This window comes from Elephantulus edwardii, unplaced genomic scaffold (genome assembly GCF_000299155.1).
Source record: "Elephantulus edwardii isolate Elephantulus edwardi_28Jun2011 unplaced genomic scaffold, EleEdw1.0 scaffold00118, whole genome shotgun sequence".
Taxonomy (NCBI): Eukaryota; Metazoa; Chordata; class Mammalia; order Macroscelidea; family Macroscelididae; genus Elephantulus; species Elephantulus edwardii.
Window position 1 is genome coordinate 2964989 of NW_006399868.1, and position 14739 is coordinate 2979727.

The 14739-nt window shown below is 44.6% G+C and overlaps 1 protein-coding gene across 1 annotated transcript in view; it reads left to right on the top strand.

Moving 5' to 3' along the window:
• The window catches only part of ZCCHC2 (zinc finger, CCHC domain containing 2), a 52271-nt gene that overhangs the window by 5232 nt on the left and 32300 nt on the right, over nt 1-14739 (top strand). Inside the window, exon 4 of the mRNA XM_006892757.1 lies at nt 13668-13779. Coding sequence (XP_006892819.1) covers nt 13668-13779 — 112 coding nt within the window. The remainder of the gene's footprint in view (nt 1-13667; nt 13780-14739) is intronic.

A 14739-nucleotide genomic window follows, 5' to 3' on the forward strand; every position in this document is an offset into this window, starting at 1 on the left:
CCAGCAAGATGGCGGCGCCGTGCCGGCCACGTGACGTCGGGCCACGCCCCTCGCGCAGGCCACGCCCCCGGTACGCCCCCAGCGTAGCCCCGTCGCCCGGAAACGCCCCAGCGCAGGCCATGCCCCTCCCGGGTTCCGCGGGGAGCGGGTGCCCTGGTGAGGTCAGTCGGCGAGCACGTGGGGAGACGGGATGTGACAGTGACACTGGAAGGGGAAATTATTCATCCCCCCAGGAACCTTTCAGTCACATGCCTGTGATGTTTTAATCACTAAGGAGCAATTCAGTCCCCTGGTGTGTCTAGTGAAGTTGCTTTGGCACTAGAGTGTTTTCATCCCAACTAAATGGGTTGTTTGAGCTCCTGGCCTAGTGATAAGAAGTGGCAGTGCAATCCCCAAGTTAACATGGTTCAGCTCCACCAGCTGCAGAGGCACGTGGTTTGAATCCACCAGCTGATCTTTGGGAGAAAGACGGTCTCCTTGCGATTAATTGCCCCAGGACACCCGCTGGAGGGTCATCTATAGGTCAGTTCTGACTCAGCGGCACACAGCAACACAGCACACAAATTAGTTGTTTAAGAGAGGTCTGGTGGCGAAATATATAAAGCGGAGCTGTAGCCCAAAAGGCCACATGTCTGCGTGGTCGTTTGAATCCACTCTTAGCTCTGCAGGAGAAAGATGGGCAGTCGCTTCCCCTGCGATTCGCTGGAGGGTCAGCTGCGAGCTAGAATTAACTCCATGGCAGTGAGTTTGCATTTGAGAAATGGGTTGTTTAGCTTTGACTCCTTGCTAACCCGGCATGGCTTGCCTATGGCAAGGCTTGTATCAAATCCCTAATAAGAAGCAATCTCTCTTAAAAAAACAAAACCAACCCTAATGATGCTTCCTAGTGGAACGTGTGCTTTTATTAATTGCACGCTTTTAAGTTGGCCAGTTCCAGCACATAGTTGACTAGCAACTATTTAGTGACATACCGTGTCTGTGACGTTGATCTTTGAGAAGACAAGCCACATATTAACCAGGTCATGTTGGAAAAATGGAGGAAGATTCTGTGGGTATTTTTGTATTCAAAGTGGCAGTTTTTGTAAACAGACATTCCACAGTCTTTGTAGTTTAGATTTTAGAGTACAAAATTAGATCACAATTTAAATGTTGACTTGACTTTTAGGAGACTGGTATGTAAATCACAGAGTCAGTCAGTGAAAAGACCCACTAATTAGCCAAGTCTATACATATATAAGGGAGCTGTGGTGGCTTAGTGGTAAGGAATTGTTCTACCAACACAAAGATATGAGGTTCAAACCCACCAGCTGTTCTGAGGGAGAAAGATGGGTAGTCTCCCCATGAGATTAACTGCCTCTGAAGAACCAGCTAAGTGTTAGCTCTTACTTGATGGTATACAACAACAACAACAACAACAACACATATAAGAAACTCTGGTATAGCCCAGAGGACGTTTCAGTGCCAACCCAAATGGGACTCATCTCTTGTTCGAATCCACCCGTCACTCCATTGGAGGAAGATACGCTGTCTCCCGGATGGGATTTACAGCCTCAGAATACACACCAGAGTGTTAGCTGTGAGCCCATAGTACAGAGTTGAGTTTGAAAACCTACATGTGCAGATGTAACATATGGTACAGGAGTCAACAGAAGTCTGTGTGCAAGTGTTTCAGGTCTGTGCTACAAGAGTTACAAAAGTGAATAAATGTATAGAATAACTGACAAGACTTACTTTACAGACAAGGTCTCCTCCTCTTAATGGAAACTGTAAATGGTCTTCCAGTAGCCAGCTGTGTTGCTTCATTGACAGGCAACCTTCCTGCCTTTGCAGACTTTTAAAGATGCTACTTAAAATTGGACATTTTAAATTGCTTTGTCTGCATCAAGGTATAAAAGCAGTCCAGTTTTAAAAGCCACTAGTGGTAGAGTCTTTGGGAAGATGGAAGGAGGTCTGGTAGCTCAGTGCCTGCGTGTTGTGCTGTTAGCACACAGGTCAGCAGTTTGAATCCGTAGCTGCTCTGTCGGAGGTGGATGGACAGTCTCCTCTCCTGAAGATGTACAGCCTCAGAAATTGGTGGAGGGCTGACGGGAACAGAAAACCACTCCTTGGCTGTGGAGTGTGACGTTAAGTGGCATTGACTTCAGGAGCAGATGTCAGCCATTGAGAATCCTCCAGTTACAGGTGGCCCTTATTTTATTGGCCCTTAGTTCTGTTTATTGCAGACACCGTGGGGGGTTTGTTCTTGCTGTTTTACAAATTGAAGGTTGTGACAGCCCTGGGCTTCTACACCGTTTTTCTGACGGTGTGTGTTCACTTCATGTCTGTGCCATACTTCTGGTAATGCTCACTAGAGTTCACACTTTTTTGTAATTCTATTGCACCCTCAGTATACACTAAAAACCCAATGGCAACTCATAGCAACCCTATAGGATGTCATAGAACTACCCCATAGGGTTTCTGAGGTTGTAATCTTTAGGAGAAGCAGACTGCCTCATCTTTCTCCTCTTGGGCCAGCTCAGACACCCTCCCCACCCCTCTAAACTCTTAACTATCTTCAGGTCATTCTAACTTATAGCTGACTGGAGGGTTTTCAAGGCTGTAAGTTGTAGTAGGAGGAGAATATCCATATTTCTTCCAGAGGCACTGGAGAATTTGAACTACTGGAGACGCTGAGCCTTTGTTAGCCATGCAATTCCCTCTGGACTGTACAACCAGAGGGTAGCCAGTGCATTTGAAATGACTACTTTGGGTATGCACTTCTTATCCCCCAATGCTTTTACCATGGAACCACCAAGGCTCCTTAATATATTGCTCAAAAAACTTACAACTATTGACTTGGAACGGAACCATAGCTAACCTCCAGTGGGTTTTGAGAGGTTTAAAATTGCTTGGGAGGAGATTGTCCATCTTCTGTGGAACAGCTGTTAGATTTGAACAGCCTGCCTTTGGGTTGGCAGCACAACGTCTTACCCCTGGCCACCAGAGCTCCTTTAATATATACCATAATATAGTGTAGTCATAAATTTTATATGTGCTGGAAAACAAATAATGATCTGTGACTCCTTGATAATTCAGAGATGTTTTGTCATATTTTCTAATTCTTTGTTAACAAGTAGACAATTTCACAGACAATTAGTAACTTTGAATATTACTATTATATATGTATTGTTCAGAGTTGCTATGAGTCGTACTTGACTCAGTGACACCTAACAACAGCAACAATATTATAGCTGCTATTGGCTAGGGTTTTTATTTTGTGAGTAATGTTTGTTTTTTTTTCCCCCAAGGTGAAAGAAAAGTAAATGGGCCTGTGGGGTTCCTAGGCAGACTGGCTCTGGTTTACTGACTGTAGTTTTTGGTCACGGAGGACTGTGTTTAACAGTACTTCTTTTCTTTAAGGGAATGCCTTGTCACAAAAGCCTCCTTCATCCAGTTACTTTGTGTGGTCCCTATCTCTGGGAATAGTCCCTCTAGAAGGGAAGTGCTGGTCAGACGCTTGTGTTACAGGTGGGAGGGCCTTGGGCTCAGGTGGGCCTTTTCCTCCCCTTCTTCCCGAGCTCAGATGCGCGCTGGCCTTGGATTCCCTTCCAGCTGCCTGCACACTCGCACATGAGTGCACTGTGTATGCTCCTTACTTTCTTTGGCGTCAGATTTAGCTTCTTAAAGATCACTTTGTCTTGTTCCTTCTTGGTTTTTACAAGTTTCACGCTGCTCAGTATGAAGGGGTGGTCTTATGCACAGTGAAGTCAGGACAGAGTCTTAGCTGACCCTCCAGCAGTTGTCAGAAGCAGTAACTCACACAGGAGGAGATTGCCCATCCTCCCGCCGAGCAGCGGGTGGATTTGAACCATGTGCCTTTAGCTTTACAGCGTAGCGCCTTACCACTAGACCACCGGAGTTAGGAGCCATCAAGTTGATTACAGCTCCTAGTGACCCCGTGAATAGCAGGTCGGAAGCTTGCCCTCCCTGTCCGTCCCATCCTTACAGTCTCTGACGTCCTGGAGCCCGTTGTTACAGTCACTGTGTCAGTCCATTCCACTGAGGGTCTTCCTCTGACCCCTGCCTTTCCCAGCATGATCTATTTTTCCAAGGACTGACTCTTCCTGGTAACATGGCCAGAGTACATGAGATAAAGTGTCACCATGTGCTCTAAGATAAACCACTTTGCTCCTTTGACAGTCCATGGGATACTCTGTACTCTTCTCTAACACCACAGTGCAAAGGCATCAGTTCATCAGCTTTCCTTAGTCCAGCTTTTCATTGTCCAACTTTGTGATGCATACAAAGCAATTGAAAAATACTTGGATCAGGTACACTTTAGTCTTTGAACTGAAATTCTTGCTCTTTAGCACTTTAGAGAGAGCTTTAACAGCAGATTTCGGAAACATGCACTAGGACATAGAGTTCAAAACAAGAAATGCTGAAGGAAGAGATGAGCAGAAAATTTCAAAGGGTAGCTTGGGGAAGATAAAGCAAAATATTATAATGTACAAAGGACTTCTGTATCAGGTAGGGGTATTCTTTATCATACGTTAACTGACATGGTCATGTTCATAAAGGTGCTTGGTAAACACAAGTGGTGACTAGGTCCGAGAGCACAGAGCAGTTTGGTTGCTGTAGGTAAGCAGTAGAGTCGGAGCTGGGGTGTTGTATTACAGAGGCCCAGAAGGAAAGGAGGGATGGGCTGCCAGCAAGTTACAAAAGGAGCCAGTGAAAGCTTGCCTTTCTAGATGTCCACCATCACTTTCACTTTAGTAGGTATACAAAGAACGTGTCAGTCATTGATTTGAAACAAAATAAAACAAAATACCCAATCTTCCAGTCCCGCCCAGTTCTCTCAATGATCCCATGATATTCTGATCACCCTGATTTGCTCAATAACCCTCCTCCTTAAACCTTGATGTTCCTCATCCTGAATTCATGTTTCCATCATTCTTGCTTGACACCATTATCTCTTGGGATGTTATATGTCATCTTCTTTGCATATCTATCTACTTAACCCTCCTGCTTGTCCCCTCAGCTGTTGGGTTGCATCTCTCTGAAGCATTGTTTTTTTTTTTTCACGTTACGATTTCTTTCATTGTGGTGATTTGTTTGCTTAAAGCATGGTGACTAATAGGGTTTGGATCACTCCCTTTCTCTGCCTTCCCTTTCGTTCACCACTTCTTGCATGATATTCTCTGGAATTGTCTCGGTGGCAGACAGCTTATGAGATTCTTTGCTGCCTCTGAATTCCAATAACATGGAATTTTCTGTGCTCTAATTTTGGACTTCTCCTGTACTCTGTATTATTTTTAACATCTAAGACTGGCCTTCTCTACTAGATTCTAAGTTCCCCAGATGCTCAGGCACCACAGCTCTGTGTTGCGTATACTGTAAATGTTTCATTTTAATCACTTGTATCCAGGACTTTTCAGATACAACTCTGAAAAGTATTGATGTGTTCATTACGTTACAGTTCCCCAGGCTGTGATTTGTTTGTTTTAATTATACACATCCAGTTATTTTATAAAAAACATTGGTGACTGTATTGAACCTACCAGTTACTCCTTGGAAGAAGGATGCAGCGGTCTGTTTCAGTAAGGAATACAGCTTTCAAACCTTGTGGGACAGCTTCTCCTCTGGCCTGTGGGATTGCAAGGGGCTTGGATTGACTGGGTTGGTAAGGCATTGCCTTTGGTTTGGGTATCTTCTCTAGGGATGGTCCTTTGGGAATAAGACATGTTTTTTAGTTATGGAGATTTGAGTGAGCCGAGTTGCCCCTGGAAGAGTGCTGCATATTGTTGTTATTTGTTGTTGTGTCGGAACTAACTCATAGCTGACCCTCCAGCAGGTTTTCAGAGGCCAGAAATCGTAAGGAAGGCTATTGTCCATCTTTTTCTTGAGGAGCAGCTTAAGGAGCAGGGTTTGAACGTCCTGCCTTTGGGTGGGCAGTGCAGCTCCTTATCCACTAGATTGACCGCCAGAGCTCTCTTGCATATTAATTAACTCTTCTATAATTAGACCATGTTTTCTCACCAAATTCCCAAGCTTTTGGGTGTATGAAATGAATGAAGTGGTGCAGACCTCGTGGTATAGCGTGGACAAAGTCATAAATGAACGATTTTTGTTTGTTTGTTTGTTTGGATAGTTGTCTGTGGGAGCTGTAAGTACTTCATCTCCCATCTGTGATTTGTGAGCGTGAAGGTGGGAGTCAGGTGTGGGATGCGAGTAGGGCCTTGTTTGTGAGCAGAAGAAATTGAACACTTAGTTTGATTCCTGAAGTGGGCAGTCTTCATAGCTGAAAAGGAGTAGAATTTTAAAGTTTCCTTGTTAGAAGTATGTAAGTTGAAAGAATTATGTACATAATTTTCTTGTACTCTAAGTGATTTTTATTTTGTACATTAAATGATGAGCTTAGAAAGGACAACATGGTGGCATGTAAACCAAAATGCTGTTTGTGGAATATTTCCTTGAGCGAGAAGTTGTATACGCAGCATTGCCCAAAAAGAAAATGGAACGGAATTGGGGGGTTTGCTTGTTTTGGGAGACCAGTGAGGTCGTTTACCCCTTGTTCAGACTAGTCCTGATTCTCTCTTTCTCAAAACTGATAATCATCAATCTATGCAGAAATCTGGAAGACGGCCACCTGGCCAGCTGTTTGGAAGAGAGCTGTATTTGTTCCATTTTCCCCAAAAAGATAGATCCAACAGAATGTGGAAACTATCAGCATCATTAATATCACATGCGAGTAAAAATTTCCTGAAGATTATGAAAAAACTAGAATAGTACATGGACAGGGAACTACCAGAAATTCAAGCGAGATTGAAGAGACTATGGCACAAGGAATATCGTTGTTGATGTCAGATCTTGGCTGAAAGCAGAGAACGCTTTCTTGGTTAGTTATACTTTATTGACCAAACAAAGACATTTGACTGTGTGGATCGTAACAAATGATGGCTAACATTGACAAGAATGGGACTCTCTGAACACTTAGTTGTGCTCATTCGAAACCTAAACCAAGAAGCAGTTGTTTGAACAGAACAAAAGGATACTGCATGGTTTAAAATCAGGAAAGATGTGCTTGAGATGATAGCCTTTCAGTAAACCTATTCAATCTGCATGCTTAGCAAATCATTGGAGAAGCTGGACTATATGAAGGTGACTGTGGCATCAGGATTGGAGGAGCATTCATCAAAATTTGCATTATGCAGATAATCTAACCTTTTTTGCAGAAAGTGCAGAAGACTGTGAAGTACTTAACAAAGACTTTAACCTTCAATGTAGATTACAAACATCATAACATCAAGAAAAGAAAAATCTGTATTACAGGACCAGTAGATAGCGATGGATGGGGAAGGGTGAAGATGTCAGTGATGTCATGTTACTTGGATCCACAATCAGCACCTATGGTGGCAGCAGTTAAGAAAGCAAAGACAAATTGCTTTGGGGACTCTATAGTCAAGGACCTCTTCAAAAGCCAAACAGAGCAAAGATATTAAAGACTTAAGTGTGTCTCATAACAGATAAATATGCATAACACCGCTGTTATAAAACAGGACTGAATAGAGTGGTTAGATAATGAACATGGCATTGGTACAGGTGAGGGCGAGAACTGTCTGGAAGGAATATATGATTCGGCATTATATGTATGACAACAGTCCGGAACAAGGGTGCACTGCACAGTGGACTGGGGGAAAGAGGAAAATATACAATGAATTCCTTTTTTTAAAAAGAAAGAAAATAAAGTATGCCTCATCCAAGCCATGGCATTTTCAGGTGCTTTCTATGCATCTGAAAATTGGACAGTGAACAAAGATGACAAAAAAAGAGTCGGTGGCTTTGAGCTGTGGTGAATCTTGAATATCTCGTGGATTCTCTTGATTATCCCAGAAGTCTGTCTTGGAGGAAGTACAACTTGAGCGCTCCTTAGGAGGCTGAAACTTCCTCTCACGTGTTTTGGTCATGTAGTCAGGAGGGGCCATCACGCTGGGAAAGGGGATGGCCGGAGGAAGAGAGGACGATCCTCGGGATGGCCCAACGATGGCCCGAGCTGTTGTTCATGTGGTCACTGTGGGTCCCAGCCGATTCAGTGGCACACAACAACATGCGTCACTGCCGGCCTACGCAAACGTGCGTTCCATAAGAACTCCAAGAGCATTTCTCCTGCACGTCCTGGCAGCCCCTGTGCTGTGCACTGCTGAGGCAGGATCTCAGTTCCTGTGATCTCTGCCCACCCCCCAACACCACCCCAATCCCTTCATACTCCTCCCTTGTGGGTAAGGTGGTGAAAGACCAGGCGGAGGGTCAGCCATGGGTTCAGGAGGAGACGCCTATGTTACCCAGATCCTCTCAGCTCACCCTCATGGGTGTGGAGCCTTAAAGATTGGGGCTACTGGACAGATAGGTAGCAATTCTGGGGTCAGCGTGCCAGTTTCTGGGGCCAAAGCGAGGTCAGATTCTGGTGTGAAAGTAGGGGGACCCCAGGAATGGTCTAGGCTCTGAGCATGACCATTCTCAGGACATCATACCTCTGTAGTTTTCTGATCCAAGAACCAAAACCTCACATTTTTATGTTACTTCCGGCCTTGTGGGAGAGCCTGGCACCGCCCCAGGGGCGTCCCAAGGCTGGAGGTCTTTGTAAGAGCAGACTCCCTCATTGGCCACCTGCTCGTTAGGTTGCAGGTCGTTCAGTTAAACAAGTTGCCGCACACTTTTAAATTGACAACCTTGCTTAGAAACACATTTTCCCCCCATCATTTGTGGCAACGTGTTAACATCTCGGAGCTTAATCCATTGTGCTACTAGACCTCCAGATCCAAGGACCAGAACCAAACCATCACTGTCAGATTGATTGTGAATCACAGACCCTCCACCAGGTTTCCAAGGCCGGAGCTCTGGAAGGAGAATGGTGAGTAGATTCCCATCAGTGACATGGATTAACCTTCCAGAGCTTAACCTCTCCTACCCCAGGGCTCCTGGATCTAAGTGCAGAATTTCTCTCCCTCACCTTCAACTAAATACAGACTGTGGCCACCAGAGCTCCCAACAGATGGTGATATTCAGCTGAAGATGGTGGAAGCCTGAAGGGAATCTTCCTACAAAGACACTGAAAGCCAATTCTGGGATAAAAACTGTTGCCCTCACTGCTCCTTGGCCCTTGGCTACCTTATCAATATTTTCTTGCCACATCTTCCTGGATTGTGCAGCCTACAAGTTAAGGATTCTGGAAATGACATGGGATCATGAGTTTTTAATTTTTCCCCTGATTAGTAATAAATATATATAGTTCCCCCCAAATTAAGAGGCCATTCTGGCAAACAGATGTCAACACATGATGGGAGCAAGCGAGACTGCTGGCTGGGGTGGGTCTGTCCCATGAGCTGCCCTGTGGACCTGGGGATTCTTCTGCTGAATCACCTCTGACCCAGCTTTCTAGTTTAACTCAGCAGTACAAGTGCTATGTGGGGAGTGTGTCACAGCAGAAACACATGGGGCACGCAGGGTCAGAGCAGAAGTCGACGTGCTGCTGCTTCTGAACCACAGAGCTGCTGCACTCTCCTCTGAACTCAGTGTCACTTCAGTGTCTGTGGGGCCACCTTCATGCAGGACACAGTGCTTCCCCCCTGCTGCCAGATGAGGCAGGGCAGCCCCCCCATCACCCAGGCCTGCTCCATGCCAATTCCTAACCAGTGAGGACCAGGGAGCTTGCGGCTCTGAAATCCCCCAGCAGCCTTGCTCTCATCTTCAGAAACTCATAAAATCTGGTGTCCCAGTTCTGTGTCTAATAATGTGTCCTTGTCTAGCATTCAAGCAGGATTTCTGATGACTCATTTTAATAATAGCATACACTTGAGTTGCAACTCTGATTACTTAAAGAAGTTTAAAAGATGTAATTGTATGACATGCCCACAACTTAGTGAAAACAGCGACCATCTTCCATGCTCACAGTCTTGCAGTTATTTCTCACAAAGCTTAAGGATTCAGACAGCGAGGAGGCTTCACAGGGTGTCTGGGCTGAGCTTGGGGAACCGCTCAGCTGGGACTGAGTGGCATCAGCATGGTGCCCCTGGGAAGTGTGTGGTTTCCCTGGCGGCTCAGAATTTGGGGGGCCAGGGCTTCCTGATTTCCACCTCCAGGGCTTGTGACCCTCCCCTGCTGCTCACTGGATTACATTTTACACTGCTAACTGGGAGGTCTGCCGTTTAGATCCACCAGGTGCTCCTTGAGAGGCGGATGGGCAGTCCCTTCCAGGAATGATTTACAGCCTCACAAACCTGACAGCTGACTGCAGAGTTGGAATCAGCTCAGTGGCAGCAGGCTTGGTTTTGATTTTTTTTTTTCTTTCAGAAAATGTTTACTCTGTTTTTGATCAGTCTGAGAAACTTAAAGGAACTAAGGCTGATAAGAAAATTTGGTGAATGTGAACACTTTTGAAACAGTGAATTTAGTGCAATTAAATGAGCTTAAGAAACTCTTGGTTTTCATGTTAAAGCTGCCTTGGTGATTTTGGATTTACTGTCTATGTCAAAGGAACAGAGGAAATTGTTAGAGAAACTAAAGTCAGCCTCATCTGCCATTTGACTTTTGTTAATAAGATTGACTTTCTGTGAGCATTTGTGTTAATGGTGTCTTTCACAGAGTTTTTAGGACTGCCCAACTACTTGACTGTTTGGCAAATGTTTCCAACATTTAAGAAATTTTGGGAGTGAAGAGTCATCCTGGGCCTGTGTAAACGTTAACTCTGAAGAGTCTCTCAAGTGCATGAGATGAGGGAGCTCTGGTGGCCTACTGGTAAGGAGCTGCGCTGCCAGCTTGAAGGCACATAATTCAAATCCACAAGCTGTTCCCTGGAGAAAGATGGGCATTTTCCTTCTGTGTGATTTACTGCCTCTGAAAGCCCACTCATGGGGGCTTTGTTTACTCCATGGTGCTGAACAACAACAAATCTCAGCCATGTGGTTAAATTCCAGGTAGATCCTAGCCTCCGGGAGCTCCTGGATATCCCTCTCCCTCTATCTCTGTCTCTGTCTCTATCTCCATCATTCTTGGTGTGCCTGTTTATCTTTCTGCAGGCCTAAAGTTTGAAATTTTCTTCCTGATCCCATCAGGAAGAAAGTCACTTTCTTTGGTCCAGACTCTCAGCTCCACATTGGGTTTTCATGGGAATTTGAGCTCATTGGAGAAATGGGTGTAATTACTCTTTCTGAGATTCCCTTAAACCTGCATTCCTCTGTTCACAGTGCCCTTTCCCTGCTCCGTAAAGACCACTACAGTGCGTAGCCAGACGGGGCACTCCGGAGTCCAGCGCCTGGCCCTGGTCTCTGTAAATACCTTCTAAACATTGTCTTTGTGATCTGGTAGGACTGGTGCCTGCTGGGGTGGGCCAGGGGCCCCTTAATTAGAAGATAGTCATCATATAGGGGTTGGCATCCCGTTCTCTCCCTGACTTATTAAAAAGGACACTCTCTTATTTGTCAGATTTCTTTCGTAAAGTGATTTTAGACTTTAATAAGATATATTTGATTATAAAGCAAACTGTTTTCTCTCAGTTGCTCTAATGCAACATTTCTAGAGGCAACATAATAAATATATATTTTTAAAGAAATATTTTGCATTATTTGTATATGACAGCATATGCTGTTTTTATCAACCACAAATGGGTCATGTCTTCCCGTTGACAAAATTATTTGAGAAGCTTAGGGTGTTTGACTATCAAAAAATCAGATAGTTGTTATTATCACAATTTTTAAAAAAAGATTTTTTTTTTAAATTGATATAGGTAAAACAGGTTGACCGTTAAATGACATTAGCTTCCAGTGGGTTGTATAGTCATTATCACCCTCCATTTCTGTGTTTTCAGTCACCCCAGACAGAAACTCAGGAGTCTTTAATCACTAACTCCCCATCACCCTTCTTGCCCCAGCCACTGGTAACTACGAATAAACCCTTGTCTCGGCATCTGTCTCATCCAGCGATGTCATAGGCCGTGTCCCTCTGTGCCTGACTTAATTCTGCTTAGCATGTTTCCACCAATGGGGTCTGTAACTGGTGATGGGCGTTCATTTGGTGGGGAGTTTTCAGAATACTGGTTTCCTTGTCCCATGTCGAGATTTTTTTTTCTGTTTTCCCTTGAAGCTATTTGTGTAGTTGGTATGTTTCTAGGAATTCGTCCTCTTCCTCTGTAAGTCACCTACTTGGTTGGCTTACAGTTACCATTTGTATTTTGTGGTAGTATTTTCTTAGAATCCTTTTAGATCTGAAACATTTGTAGTTTAACCATTCTAAGTCATATTAAGCCAGACATTTTCATCTCTCATTTTGGATGTTTGCATCTTTTTCTCCCATAGCTGTGTTGATTTTAGATGTATTTAAAAACAGTGTTAAATATTGCAAAGTGAAGTCTCTCTTAAGCAGATGTGGTCGGCGATTGTGTGGTCTGGCTTAGGATACACATTGCTTTATTATTTGGATAAATTCTTTCATCACTGTTGACAAGTGTTGAACACGCTCAGGCTAGATGTATGAGAGACCAGGGATGTTAACATGGACAGCCTTCTCTCTTCCCCCTTTTGGAGGGCTCTAGAAGGACTGCCATTCTTTCCTGGGGGTCTTAGTGGAGAGATGGACTGAAGCCGAGCTCTCTGGGGTATTTGATAAATGTCTTACACCCAGAAATGGAGCCTAATGTTCATTAACATCTTCTCCTCTTATCAGGCCAAGGCATGTTGTTAGCAAGCAGAACAGAATCCTTCAAATTGGGATTGTTGGGAAGTTTAGGGTCTTCTGTTTGTCTCTTTACACACACACACACACACACACACACACACACACACACACGATCATTGTATATTATTTATTGCAGATTTGTTAAATGGCAGATGGTTTTTGAAACACCAGTGTTTCTGGAATGAATAGTGTTTTGAGAAGGTCCTGAATATGAAGTGGATGTGGTTTGAGTTGAGATAGAGAATTGACATGGAGCAGTATCTCTGGTCTTCTAGTGGGTTCTTTGGGACTTAATGGCCATAGCAAGGTCTGAAGAAGCTGGTCAGCTTTTTGTACTGTCTCTTATCCTAAACAGCAGATCTCCAGGGAGTAGAATTTATCCCTGTTCATGAATGATTCGCCAAGCAAACTCAATTAGGCTTAGTGTGCCGCTTGATGTTTGATGTATAATCTGTCCACAGCCATTCTTCTTTTCAAGAAAGGCTAAGCATGTGTTGATGATGGCTTTGCAAAATTATCTTTTTTCCTGAGAACACATCTTGTGAGATTTTCACAAAACCTGAGCAATAAATACAAATTGTGTAAAAGAATTTGGGGAAACCTAAATGCCCTTTGATAGGAGGCACTCGCACACAGCGTGTCCCTTCAATTCACCTGGTTTACGCTGACATCATCACAGCTCTGAATTAGCAGTATGCTGTTACTGCATCTGCCCCGAGAAAGTGGGACCAACCCTGGAGAACCGATGGACTGTTAAGTGAAATCAGGGTAACAATGGTTCTCCCTTTCCTCGCTGCTCTGCCCGGGCGCAGCTTGTGATCCCCGACTTGCTCTGTGAACCGTGTTAACCCGAGTGCTTGCTGTGGAGGCTGTAAGCCTGCAGAGCTGCTGTGGCCTGTCTCTGGAGTTTGGGATTCGTCTTCCAGGTGTAGATTAACACGCCCCTCTTTCTTGTCCAGAATGATTCCACTCTTGGCGATTGTGTGCACAGTCACGAGACCAGTTTACTAGAACCAGGCCCAATACCTCATGATGGACTTACTCCGGCACCTCACAGAGCCCAGCCAGAAGGTATGCTTCTATATTTTTTGTAAACGGAAAGCATCAGTAGGTGGGAGATGGCAGGGTGATAGAACTGCATGGACAGATTCTGACTTTCCTGTCTCCTGCTGGAACAGAGAAGCCCACCTTCCCCTCTAGCTTGGTCTGCTGTCTGCACTCCTGTCCTGCTCCATTCTGCTTTGTCTTGTCCGTGTGTCTGTCATAATCCTGGTCAGGTGCTTTTGGAGGGCAAAGACGTTCTTGCTCACTGAGCATCTGGTGTCGTGCGTTCTTTAGTGTACTCAGAGCCTCTGGAAAAGCAAACATAGCAGAAGTTCAGTGTAAGAGAGTAGCTGTCCTCCGTGTTCAAGAGGCTGTGGCATGGGGAAAACAGCTGTCTAAAAAGCAAGGCACTCTCTTTGGGTTTGGGAAGTTCGTTAACCTGTGTGGTGAAGACAGTAGGACTGGCAATCCTGAGGCTCGGGCTCAGGATGCGAGAGGTTACAGACACCACACTCAGTTGTAACTGTAGTGGGTTTTTGTCGCTGTCTCCTCTGTAGAAGAAAGATGTGACAATCTGCTTCTGTAAAGCGAAAAAGTAGGCCCACGTCGCTGAGTCAAGTCCAGCTCATGGTGGCCCTGGAGGGCAGAGTGGGGCTGGCTCCTGGGCTTCTAAGATTTCCCTCAGAGCTGTTAGTGGATTTGAACCTCTGGCCATTTGTTAATCAACCTAGTGCTTTTAGCCACTGTATCACCAAACCAGGAAGGCTTATTGGGACAGTTCTGTTCTGTCTTGTAGACTTACTATGAGTCAGAATCAATTTGATGCTCACAGGGCATTTCCCTTCTTCTTTTTAAGCTCTCCTCTTATAGTACTTTTTTTAGATACATTTTATACTTCCAGGAAAAACAAGTATGATGGTTGATGTTTAAAAGTTTACGTAGTTGCCACATCTAGCTGAAGACTCCATCCTCTCTAAACACAGTTTA